This window comes from Psittacula echo (genome assembly GCF_963264785.1).
Source record: "Psittacula echo genome assembly, chromosome: 1".
NCBI classification, from domain to species: domain Eukaryota; kingdom Metazoa; phylum Chordata; class Aves; order Psittaciformes; family Psittacidae; genus Psittacula; species Psittacula echo.
Window position 1 is genome coordinate 60,428,985 of NC_137735.1, and position 13,715 is coordinate 60,442,699.

General features: G+C 41.7%; 1 protein-coding gene across 17 annotated transcripts in view; it reads right to left on the reverse strand.

The window, feature by feature from the left end:
• Positions 1–13,715, reverse strand: part of ADGRL3 (adhesion G protein-coupled receptor L3) — a gene marked incomplete at its 3' end in the record, with an annotated part of 327,501 nt that overhangs the window by 15,352 nt on the left and 298,434 nt on the right. For all 17 annotated transcript variants that reach the window (XM_080613903.1, XM_080613905.1, XM_080613916.1 and 14 more), the window contains 3 exons: positions 12,354–12,522; positions 9,380–9,505; positions 6,711–6,807 (listed from right to left, as the gene is read on the reverse strand). In XM_080613903.1, coding sequence (XP_080470029.1) covers positions 6,711–6,807; positions 9,380–9,505; positions 12,354–12,522 — 392 coding nt within the window. The remainder of the gene's footprint in view (positions 1–6,710; positions 6,808–9,379; positions 9,506–12,353; positions 12,523–13,715) is intronic.

A 13,715-nucleotide genomic window follows, 5' to 3' on the forward strand; every position in this document is an offset into this window, starting at 1 on the left:
TTGAATATCTTATCTAGATGAGTAGAGGCGTTTCCACCTCTCCCAGAGCTTGGCTGCTTGTTATTTGTTTTATATGCAACATAAATTCAGCAGAAATCTGACTGTCAGGCTGGTCATATCAATCCATCAGTGACTGAACAAGCACCTTGAAAAAGACTGACACATGACAACGGTAGCACTTCCATGGTCCAAATTTCCACCTGCTTTCTGCTTTATCTAGTTACTGGCAGCAAAGGGTCAGCATTACAAATGGGCTATAATGAGCAGCAATCACTCTTTGAAGTGTACCAGGGATGGGGTTTGAGATTCCCAGGGGAATCTTAACTTGATTTTCCTTTTTCCATTTTGCTCTTTCCTTTTTTTTCTCTTTTCACCTCCTCTGCTTGTCTGCCCTTTAATCACACCAAACTCTACCCCGTTTTCACTGATATATTGCCAAGTTAAGTCCAGATCATGACACCCACCACCCCTGCAGAGAGCTAAACCAAAGCATCTTCATCTTGCAATATCGAGACGCAGCCCCTGTCTCTGAGCCCTAAGGGAAGATTTGGGAAGAGTGACCCAAACCTGACTCACTGCATTGCCCCAGTGCTAACCCGCAGCTCCCATCTTCTGGAGTGACAGTCTCCTACCAAAGCAGGAATTTCACCTTCTACAGTGTTTTCTAAATAACTGCTTCCTAAAAATGCAAGATAATATGGCCACCTGAAGATAATTTAAAACTTCACCCACCCTTCCTGCAACACACACAGTTGTCCCTGCTGAGCTAACAGCACAGATACAATTTCAGCCTGGAAATCACAGCTTAATTATATTTTTGAGTGGGCGGGAGGAATTTGAGGGAAGATTTCATTTAGGAAACAATCAGGTCTCGGTTGGGTTAGAAATCAGGATATTAATGTTCTTCATTTTAATTTTCCTCTCTGACTCAGATTCCCACTGTTTGAATTTGAGCTCAATTTGTTCTGTTCATTATGAAGAAATCCACATGAATTTGACATTAAACTGATTATCTCTGAAAACAGTAGCAATATTTTCCCTTTTTCCTGTGTATGTTTCAGATTAAATCTTTGTGGTTGATATAAAAACGCAAGGGAGAAATAATAAAGCAAAGGGAAATCAAGTATTTATTCTGGAGTGCTACTTAGAAGCTGAGACATGCAATGACACTTATGCATTTGGGAAGAAAAAGCAAGTGTCAGGGGCAAATTATATCCCCATTTCCATTTCCCATTTCAGTCCATTTGCATGGGAACAAACAGTGAATGAATATGGCTTTCCTAGCCAGAAATAATATCTGGTGTGCCAATACTGAGAATCTTAGAGCTTTGTGATAACTTTATGATGGGGTTTACTGGCAAAGGCATGCCCCCTCATGAATAGACCCTCAGGGCCAAAAGGATAAATTCATATTTAAGACTCACCATCCTGTAGTAAGAACTGCCAGAGGTCCTAGGCTCCCATCCTGCATCAGCTGTTGGGATCATGATGACCCTTGATAGACTTTAATGGCCCTGATGACCCCCTGGGGACCTACACCCCCTGCTTGGTCCTGAGCACCCAGTCCTTGCCTTGGACTCCACCTCCTTGGGTGGAGCTTGGACCTGATTATAACCCAGCTTCCAGCTCTGTCTCTGCCAACATCTCCTGCTGCTCTGGGCTGGATCCTAGACATGGTTCATCTCTTTCTCTTGTCCGTGGCTGTGGATGGACCCTGCAACCAGCACCCAGCTGTTTGCTGGCTTAAGCTACTGTGGAACCATGTCCCATTAGTGACGGCATGGCTTGTACTTGATTTCCCCTCAGCTCCCAACTCTTCTCCCTCATTAAATAAAGGGAGTAAGCTGTTCTTATAGCTCCCTGATGTTTCTTGTCCTTCAGACAAATGGAACAGCAATACAGATCACCAAAAAGTCCCTCCAGGAGGCCTCTGTGGTTGAGCATGGTGGGGATGATTTGCAGTGCTTTGGGTGTGATGGGACACAAAGCATATATGCGCATAGCCAAAAGGCAAGAGGCACACATACTTCTGTTTGCATAGCAAGACTGTTAATGGAATAAACTATTAAACTTGCTGTCTAGTTTGTAATCCATGACTCTGAGCATTACAGTGGGAGTCCATCATTTGAGGCACAAGGCAACAGGCTTCTGGAGTAGTTTCTATTTTCAAAGAAATCTGGTGGCTTTAGTCCTACTCCATTTATTTCCTCAAAGAGGAAAAAAAAAGCCCCAAACCCCAAACATTAAGACACAGCAAGCTTCACTACACATTAAGATAATGTTCCCTTATCTGTTAACTTGAATGGCTATACATAGCTCTATCAGTGCATTTTCCCTATAACAAAGCACTGCCTCATACTAGTGACAAACTCTTCTTTGTTCCTGCTGCTCTCAAGCCCCAACAAAACCAGGAACACTCCTTTCTTTAACAGCTAATTTCCATTTTTTCTCTGGAAAAAATATATCACACCCTGCCCCAACTTGAAAGCCTGAAGACTAATAAAGTACCATATAGTGCATGATGACTTCTTTTTTCTCTCCCAGTTGTCTCACATCGAAAGACAGACGGTAATTACTGCGTTACCTCTCACTTAAAAATAGGCTGAAGTCACATTGCTGTTTCGTGCTATTACTGCTTGTTTGCAAGGCTGTCTCAGCTGAGTGCTTTTTGACAATCATGGTCCGAAGGTGCCAACAAACCTGTGTCTCATGTTCCTAAGGTGGACACTTGGACATACCTAAAGCTTGGGCCTGTGCTGCACCATCAGAACCAGCAGTGCTCATGCTTACAATCATCCCCTGCAATATGCTCTTGCCATCAGCACCATGCTGAGAGACACCCCATTTTCCCTTGCTGCCTTCATCCATAGGTACAGCACAGGTCCATGATTAAATTACCAAAGCACAAATACAGCAGAATTGGAATAACAGTAATGCTGTTAATTGCTTTTAATCTCTAGCTCTTTTTCAAAACTGTCCGTAGCTTAAATACCAAGACTGGTGCTACAATCAAGAAGTCATCTTTTCCACATTTCCCTCATGAACCTAACACAAAGGAAAATTGTCTGTTGCTTTCTCTTTGTACCTTCCAATTTCAGCCTTCAAAATAGTGTTTTAGCAAACAGTCCATCCTACATGCATCCCTTGTGGTCCAGTTTTTCAGCACTGCATCTGAGCGCCTTTATCAAGACCACTTTACACCAAACACCCTATAGGCAAAGGGAGACTTCTTTTTTCTACTCATGAGGTAATCAGCTTGGTTCGGCTTTTACACCCTTGTAAATTTTCAGCTCTGGGAAAAGATGTAGAGAACAGGGTGGATGTGAAATAGATGGCATTAATAACATCCAGCCAGGCCCACAGTGGGAAAAATTTGGGCAGGGCTGTGGAGTGGGAGTGCATGGAATTCCCTTGGATTGTGAAAAAGGTCCATGACCATGTGGTGGACTGACATGCTGTTCATTCAACAGTAGAAGAGGAAATCCACAGCTGTTTTCTGTTCCCTTCCTCCTGATTTCAGTGGTATAATAACCCCAAATCCACATCATTAGTAAGCCATAATGAGCAGCAAGAGGAAACAAAGCCTGAAACAAATATTTTGGACTAAGCTGTAATGAGACATTACCTTAAGGAAATATCTGAAATGGTCCTGTAAGTCTTAGGAATCAAGTGTGAGTACAGTTTTCATTACAGAACACATTACATCAGGCAAGTTTGGGGTCATGCCCAAAATTCCAGGTATAATAAATGAGAATAACAAAAATAACATTATGGCCAGTTACTTTGGGGGTGGGAGGAAGGGATGGGGAGTAGGTAACAGAGGATCTGGTGCTGAAAAAAAGCCATAAGCAGTGTGGTATCTGCTAAATTGGAAAAATACATATTACATGTATAAAGGAAGGATGCACTAACACAGATAACGTATTCCAGACCGACACTCAGGAGCTTCATAGAAGAAGAAGAGCGGATGGGATGCTGGTTATCATACAGTAATAAGGATAGGTAGAACAGTCTTGCCTGGGACCTTATCAAGCAGCAGGGGACCAAGAATACTGTAAATGATATCAGGGAAAAAAAGGTTTAAATTGGAAAGAACCTCACTTGGAGCATGTCTCATTGCCTTCTGCTTCCATGACAGAAAAAAGAAAACTCAGCAGTGGCCCAAGACATGGTTGGGCCAGGACCTGAAGAATGGGATGATTTTGCAGAGGAAGGATCATTTTCTCTCCGTTTTAGAAATTGAGTTAATGTCTAAGGGCTCTTGGAAATATATCAGTGCAAAAAGAATGTTTAATGTGGGATAATGCAGATACTTTTACGTAAAAGGTGCCTAGGCTGGGAGGTCTGGAGAGGGACTTTTGAACAGGTACGCGAGCCTGTTGTGTCATCCTTGGACAGGGAAAGCTACTAACTATATAATTCAAGACTCACACTAGACTCCTCTGAGCTTTTACTGCACACTTGTAAATAAAATATTAATGAAACTGATACTTTAAAGCTTGATATGTATTAAAAATTAAGAGAAAGACAGGAACTGTGAAAACTGCAATGGCCCACTGGTTGTTCAGGCTCCAGCTCTCTCTGGAGAGATTGAAGAAAGGAAGTGTGCTCTATGCAAAGCCCTAAGACAATGAACTTTTCAAATGGAATAAACAGGATAAGGTGTGAAATATCTGGGACCCCATGCAGTTGGAATTACTGTAGGTGTCAGGCGTATTTTCCTAGCAGAACTGACCACTTGTTGCTTTGGAGATACTAACTCCCAATGTTCTAACCTCCATTTTGTAGGAAATTAAAAAAAATTACAAATCTTGTGCCTGCCTGTGTGAAAAAGAGGGAGGATGCCCCTGTATAATAGTACAACTTATTCAAGTAACTTAAGTGTCCCACCTACAAAGGCTTTCCTTCGAAGACAGTCAACAGGCTGCTTCTGTAGTCAGTGGAGTGATTAAGGCCCTTTGGGTGATTCATCTCATCCAACAGTACAAAAGAAAAATAGCTAGATGAAATCCACTTTGAAGTTGCTTCCCCCAGCAGCTCTTTCCCCAACGGATCTTTAAATAACAGACACATCTAGTAACAGGCTCTCACCACACTGCAATGAAGATTGCCCACTTGAAACCTCTTCACAGCTTTCCCGATTTATGGTCACACTTGCTTCTTCACATGGAAAAAAAAGCTTAAACTGAAATAGGAGAGATGCCTCTCTCTTGCTGATGAGTCCAGAAGATCCTGTTTTGACCCCCTTTGTAGCCTTGGCTGCATTGGAGAGCAAGTCAACTGAGCTAACTAAAGGAGTGACTGTTTCATGCTTAACACATTTTGATTTGCCACCAAGATGACGTTACAGACAGCCAAGGGAAACAACGGTTCTTGCTGTAACCTTTTTGCAACAAACAACCAATCCCCCTCTAAATTAGCCCTGGCTGTAGCTGTCTAGTCTCTGATGCAAAGACAGAGAGAAATGCAAAGGCAATGCATGTGGATAAATTAGCCATTTTGCAGTAATGGCATCTTCTAGCCCTCTTTATTAATGAATCTTCAGTACAAAGTGAAAAACCACCAGAGTTGAGGGAGTTAACATCTCCACTGCCTTCCCCTTTTCACTGATTCGGGAGATGTATATAGTGTTCAGAGAACTGAATCATACACCCCTGCTTACCCAGTACTCAGTCTTAGTAACAGTACAGTCAAAATTAACCAAGCCTATCCATAGGCAAAACTCGTCCTAAAATCAGTGTGAATTCTGAGTGAAGAAAGACTGAATAAAAACCAAAGTTCCAACTCAATTCTCAGTTGAGCTTTGCAGTCCAACCATCAGGACTGGAAATATTTTTGATTTTCACTGTCATGAGAGAACACCTGGGCCCAGTAATCCCAACTCTATCCCCTCTTCATTCCAGCATCAACTGGGCATATACACAAAACAGAATTTGGCATCTGGCTGCTCAAAGCTAAGCCATAAAGTAATTGTACTGGAGGAGAAAGAAACCAACCTCTGAGGCTCTTTTCTGGTAATCCTTTACTGTTGTTTTCCTGCAACTCCCTGAAAAAAGACTGGTTTTAAAAAACCTGTTCAGATTTCCTTCTGTGCCAGGCACCACATTTTGTTTGGCATATACATTTCTGATAGCCTTCCCTCTGCAGATGTCTATAAAGTTCACATCAGCTAGTTCTGCAAACTAGATATATTAACATCAACACAGACAACTTTGTTCCAAGCACAGTTTTTTCTCAAATCTATGCTCTGCTGCTCATTTTTGGTTCCATAAAGATGACACTATTGCTACATACCCAGGACACTCAGGATTCCTGTGATGCTTAACACAGGCTGTACAGGGCCATAAGAGCCCATTTTCACTATCAGCAATGAGGCCTGACACCTCAGCAGCTTCTGGCTCTAGCAGTTTGCTGAGGAAAAAGGGAGATTTCTTTTTCACTTTATTTCATTTATCCTTTTTTGCTTTTCCTAACTCCCTTTCACAAATTACAATTCTTGAAAATGCATGTGTAAAAGTAAAGAAAAGGGAAAAAAGGCAACAACCACCAAAATTCCTCCTTCCAGTTATCACTGTGACTTTTCTTCTGAGGGAGAACAGGGTCCAGTGCAATTTGAGGTAAGTAGGAAGGGGCGGGGAAAGAAGCAACACATTTCCTACTTTTTAAAGCCAACACAAGAGTTAGAGATATGAAAAATAGTTTATAATTACCTCTGTTGAGTGAAGCTGAACTGTTTATATCTCCAGTAATAAAGGAAGACTCGGACTGCTTTCGAACTGTGTCATTCCACATCCTACGAATCCGGCTCTGAAGAGGGATTGAACCACAGCAGGTAATGAAATTTTAGCAGCTGCACATAGGTTTCTTTCTGGCTCACTAAAGATGTCTATTGGCATGTCTAGCTCAGGATGACACTTGTTTCTAGCCAGCTGTAAGCAAGCAGTTGCTGTTTGTTATAACACACCTTGTACATGCCAGACCCTACCTGCTTAACTTCATGACATAAGTGCCTATCTCAAAGATGCGCATAATTGGATTGCATACATCTAAACTAAAAAAAGCAATAGAAATCATATACAAGACAAACCAAGATGCATGCAAGCTACAGATTTACCAATGTAGTACCAAAGAATGAGAAAATAACTGAGACACAGAAACATTCATGATTCCTATTCTATCTCAGAGAGCTTGTGTCTTATTTTTCATGAAGTGCAACAGAAGCCTTCATCTGTGTCTTGGTGTCCTTGAATGAACAGAAGTTTTCTATAGCTACTATCCATCTTGGGGAATATCGGGAGAAAAAAAATCCCCACAAATGAATGACTTCTGTTCCCCTACTGAAAAATCTGGAATGGTTTTACCATCTGTGGCATAGCTTCTGCTGCTGGGGAAACAGTGTCCTGAATATATTTGCCTTCTGCTTTGTTTCTCAAATACACTGTGGAGTATCTACCTCTGTGGCTTTTATGCCATTGTCTTGCTTCTCTCCAAAGAGACCTTGCAAAAGATCAAAAATTCAGTCAATACGCATCTTGCAAGCGGTTCAATCATGTGTCCAGGGAAAACTCTCTCTCACTTCATCTCTCAGAGTATGATGGATGTGTCCCACGGCCGTGGTAAAGTGGTGTTAGGTGGTCTGGGGGATTGGGAAGGCTGGTTTCCACTGTGACAGACCATGTTTTTTCTAATTGCTAAAAATCCAGTGCTTCCCATAGTGGGATCCTAGCCATGCAAGACCTTCCAGTGTTTATTCATGTCGCCACAGTTGAAAAGTGCCCCCTAATCTACTCATGTAGTAATGGCTTCTCCTAATCATGCATTAGCCTTCTATAAATGGAAACACAATGTAACATGAGGCCCATGGACTTTTACAGCAATTATTTTTACCTGGACATTTAATCTATTGCATTTCTCTGACATGACCCACTGTGGATTAATTATTATGTTTCCTAAGTGCTTTTCAGAGAAAAAATGATCTTAGGAGTTTTCCTCTTCGTGGACTTCTATACTCAAAAGCTTGGAGTCAGATGTTTTTAACAACTCAGGATGATTCCCATCCACTCTCGATCACCTATGTGAAGTTTCTCCTGCCTATGACAGGTCTCAGGCACTTCCATACTTCCAAGGAAAAGGCTCTTCAGGCAAAATAATCTGCCTTGGTACCTCAAACCTCACCTGTCATGAAAGGATTGCTGCCAGGAGACTCAGTTCACCCTCAAAAGGGCTTGTTTTCTTGTGCTGAGACTGCCAACTCCTCTTAGAGAAGAGAACACCTAACCCAGTAGTTAAGTTGTGTAAGCCAAAAACATTCAATGTTGTTGATGTTTCTGGATATAGTGAGTTTTAAACATTATTGATTACTGTGGGATGTGATGGCCAACTGGTGAGAGGCTCCATATTTTATTGCTGTTTTTTTTGCCCTGCATAGCATCCACAGCTATGTAAATGCCAAAGTGGAGCTCTTGGATGACATCTTGGAAAATGTTGAAAATAAATAATAATTTGCTCCAACACAAAAATCACAAATTAAGTTTTCCTGGGAGGTTATAAACTGCTACTTGCTGCATGTCTTTCATAATTTAATAGTGGGACTGCCATGTATAATTACTTTCATTAGTAATAGTGAATAAATTTGTGTTTGGTTTCTATTAAGAAGTAAGCTTCTTCATTTTATATGAACTGTTCATCCATAAATCTGCATCTGTATGTACAAGCTTCAAAATTGCTAAGTGCACAAACTACATAAAACCTGAATTTTCAGGTGACCAAGGCATAATAAGTCCGGTAACTTAATAAGATAATCTGACCACAATGGCTTCTCCTAAAATGTCTATAAACTAAGGCAAATTGAGTGAGGCACAGAACTGATCAAACCACTGATTGCCAGAAAGTAAGCCTTTTCACTGTAAATGCTGTTGCAATTCTGTTGTAGTCTTCTTTTAGCAAGAAAAATACTTGGTTGTTACAGCACCATTCCTGTACATAGCAAAAGCAGTGACAACCTTCAGCTCATGATTAAAGGACGCAGTGCGATGTAGCATAGCAGACAAAATGCTCCCAGTTCCTTATTCCCATAGAGAGCAGGCAGAACAGCTCAGGTGATGACCACCCATCTGCCTCTAGAAGGCAAATTTGGACTTTTTATTCTCATCAGAATTATTTAGAAGGTTTTTGGAGAGCACTAACTGCCATCAGATCCTAAGGGAAGTCACTGTGTTGAATTCAGGTCCAGGAGGGAGAGAAATCTCTGTGGGTACACTGAGGAGAGGCTTAAGGCAGCTCCTTTGGTGCCGGAAGGATATTCCCTCCCAGCATAGCCACAAAGGATATTGGCAAGGTGGTGCAAAGGATGGGGGTTTGAACAAGAAAGGTGAGTTACCTGTGAACCTGTGGAATATCTTCCAGGTGTCCGTGACCCCGAGGTCTTTCCTGAGCCGATAGAGCTCTCTGTACTTTTCCCACTACAGCAATGTGTGCGCAGGCATTTTCCATACTCTTTACGTACCTAGCCAAGGAAAGAGCAAAGACGGTTAGATCCTCCTCCAACCCACTGCCTTCCAGTTTTTAACACAGCCCTTGATTTTTCCTCAGTGGTTCATTAAAAAATAGCTGTTGCAGTATGTAGGGTAGAATTGCACCTTGCAACTGAAATATCTTGATACATGATCTACACCATTTATGATGGTGTAAGGGACAGCTTTTATGCAAGCAAAGCTGTTTGTTGACACCAGTCAGTTGTAGCTTTCTTTGAGGCACATCAAAGGAGCATAAGAGATACTATAGATACACTATTTATGACTGAAAATTAATATCCTCATAGATTTGATATAAACTAGCATATTGGCTCATCAAGGTACTAAAAGTTATTGCTTCTGGCAGCGGACTAAGAAGAAGAATTCCAAGAGAAACATGAAAACTATTGATTTTATTTATTTTTTTTTTATTTTATATTATTTCTTGCAGTCAAATTGAAACTCCAGGAAACTATAGAGCTAACAGCCCTAGAGGTTGCATTCCCAGTGCATATGGGTGGCTGGAGCCTGCTTTCCCACATTAAAGCGCAAGCCACTCATGTTTTGAATGGGCACTGCAGTCAACCCAGGCCAACTCCTTGTTTGGAGTAAAGCTGTACCACCTCCTTTGCTTTAGGGGAACTTCATTGATTTGTGCCGGGGCAGGATCTAAGCTTTGACTGAGCTTCAGGTGCAACTTCTTATAGGCAGCAATACCCAGAAACTAGATGGGCCAAGACTAAAAATGAGCAGCCTGTAATGAAAAGCCAAAAGCAGGTCACATTGCCTATTGTAAAAAAAACAAAAAAAGCCCCTCAAATCCCATGCATATCCAAAACACCAGTTGACATTCCTTGGAGCATACAGTTAGCTGTGAAATTCTGCCAGACTATCTATGAGCATTTCAAAACTGTGTGAAACAACTGTTTAAATAGGAAATTACAGCTTTTTCATTAGGCTTTTCCTTAAGCGCCTGAGACAAACACAATACCATGAGCGCCCAATATGCTCGAGTGCCTCATCAATCCTTTGCTGAGAGAAAATAATTCAATTGCTTTAATTAGCCACCCACTGTTTGCCTCTCTGTAGCTTTTTGCTGATTTTCTAGTCCATGATAGATAGGAAAGGAAGGGATTTTTTTTTCTTGCTTTCTCCTCTCATATAATTCCTCCCTCAGCTCTTAGGTCAGAGAGATGTACCTACTCTACAGCAAGGAATCAGCTGCATTCTCCTTTCCTTCATGGAGCCATATATTAGACGTGATCCCACAGTCACCAGGAATGGTTTAAGGATGTAGACCAGCCCGAGACAGAAAAGAGAATGGTTCTTCCATGCCAAGTGAGAACCCAGATAACCAAGGAGCCTGCAGTGCTGTGCTGAGATGCTGGCTTACGGACTGATTCTTTGTGAGGTGCACTGGAGGCAAGAGGATGGACCAATGAGAAGGGTGCAGAAATAAAGATTTCTTGTCAGAGAGGCACCTGCAGGTTAACTAGTGATGGTGATGCTTCCTACATTCTTATTATCATGTTAACTGCAAACTTTCTTGCTGAAGGTTTTGGGATCATCATGCTGTTGCACCTTGATAAAGCTTTTAAGCAGTTGCGTCTAGATAAAGCTTTTAAGCTTTCTAAGATGCACACATTGAGATGAAATGACAGGACAAAACTCTGAAACCCTAAAGTCTTCCTTTGGTTTCAAGAATGACGTCTTTGCACAGTTCTGCAGATCTTTCTATAGGCATTGCTCACAGAGCTCACTTGCTATGACTAATTTTTCTTATGTTTTCACGGGTCAGATCTCCCCTCCCTGTATAGGAAAATGTGAAGCAAGCCTGGGGCTCTTGGACGGAGAACAGACCTCAGCATGGCCCTGACTTTATCCAGTAAGCCAGTGACTTTATCCAAAAGCCACTGATTACACTGTGAAACTGCATCCTATATGTATCCACTTATAAACTCTTCCCTCTGTTTATATCAGATAAAGAAACTGCCCTTTAAAACAAAGATGTACATAAAAAATTATCAGCAGATATGCACAGAACTGAAGAGCTCTGTATTACTGAATTTTAGTGAAGAATAAAACAGTTCTTAAAAATATTAATTACTGAGTGTCAGAGACTGTAAGTTTGATCTGCATATGCACAGATTTTATTTTGCTTTTTTTTTCCACAGAGCTTAACTAATTTACTCCACTGTTACCTTGCAAATGTTAATTGGGGCATACTTCAAGTTCCACCAAGAAGCACTTACTGTGCTTGCTTTGAGGAAGATTTCCAAAAGCTCACATTAGGACCAAGTAATACAAAAGCTCTTGCAGAGCGCAGGTCCTTCAGTTCTTAAAAAAGCGGTAGGAGCAGCCCCTGTTACATACTATCAGCCCATACATGCTTCTATAGAGAAAAGTGATTTCCCACAGGGACTGAAAATGAGGATGTAAAGCTCCATTTTGCTGTGAGCACTCAGCCACATGAGGACTTTCTGGATGCTTGTGGAATTGCTCCCATCTCACACTAGCATATGGGAGAGGAAATCTGGCTTATAGCAGGTAAAGCCCTTTTACAGGTTTGCTACTGTAAAGCCCTACAAACTGTCAGCTGCCTCTTCCCTTGCTCATCGCCAGCGCCCAGGCTGCTGAAATGCCACTGCCACATATCTTTGTTATCACCTCATTCCCTTGCATCTTGCTGGTTTCCAGTCTAAATACCACCCTTATTAAATATATGGAGATAAATCTGCGTAAGATGAATTCAGGGCACACAGATGATGTTACACTGCGGTTGTTAGGCAACAAAAACACCCCGTTACAACATCTTCTGCTGCTGGGAACTGTCTGTCTTACCTTTTTCTGGAGGACACAATGGAAAATGAATATAAACATTCCCTGCAGAGAATTGAATATGGTGAAGAGATACGCCATGATGACTGTGCTTTCGTTAATATACATGAGTCCAAACGCCCAGGTGAGTCCTAATAGGCACAGTAGGGCTATGGCACCTATAACCCAGGACCTGTTACAAAAAACAAGAAAAAGAAAAGAAGAAAGGGTTTGATTTTTCATCTACAAAAGGAGGCACATGTCTACAGGCAGGAAGACTTTGCCCATGGTTTTAGCAAAAAGCAAAGAGAGCATCAAAATGTATTGTAGGGAATTTTGTCTTCAAGCTGGATACAGTTTACAAATCTTCAAGCTTGAGGAAATATACAGAAATGGAAGTGTTATGAGCATAGATATTTATCATAACCAAAGCATATTTGTAACCACAATGTTTCTATTCTCCCCCCATCCCCTGCCTTTTTAAATGCAAAAGCAGTGTGTATGTAAATGACATGTAGATGCTATTTCTGCAAATGGCAGGAAAAGAAAATAAACCAACCAAAACAACTCTAAATGTCACTTTTTTAGTGTCCACTGGTTTCACTGGGGCAGGAATGCCAGCTGGATTAGCTTCTTTATGCTTAACACCAAGACACATGTATTGCTGCATTTTAGCTAGTCTCCCATATGCCTGTAAGCCAGATAAACAACTACAAGCAGGTGGGCAAGCCCTCACCGCTTGCCAGATCAGCTCTGCACAAGGAGGCTCTGTGTGATGCTGCTTCACACTTCTTCCACCCTGTGATAAGGGGAAATATATATACACATATAGGCACTCGCATGCCACATTTGCTAAAACAGTAGCTGCTACCACACTTCTGCTCAGAGAAAAAGAAAAGCAATCCTTCTTCACATCAGCTGCAAAACTAACATTATCACTTGCACCACCCCAGGAGGAATGAGGGAGTAGGGGTGCAGCCACTACTTGGCCCCAAAAGTTGTTCAAGCAAATATGGGTAGCCTGCAATTTCTACTTTCTTTCTTCCAGGAACTTTCTGCTTGAACTAACAGTGCTGGGGGCATGGGACGGCTGTGCACTTTCAGGAAAGCTGGAAGATCTTCTGGGATGGCAGGAGAAGTATTCCATGCTACTCTGCTAAATAACTCAGTCATCTGCTAAATTAACTTCTCACAAACTGATCTTCCAATACCAGGGCATGACATGAAGTGTGACAAGCAGGGAAGGAAGGGTCATTCTTCTAGCCATCTCCCTAGTTTCCACATGCTACATTACCTACAACTTTAAAGGAACTGCTGCTGCACAGGGGAGGAAGTCAGCTTATAGCTGGGAAGCACAGCGGGAAGTGCACAGCAAGCAGCACCACG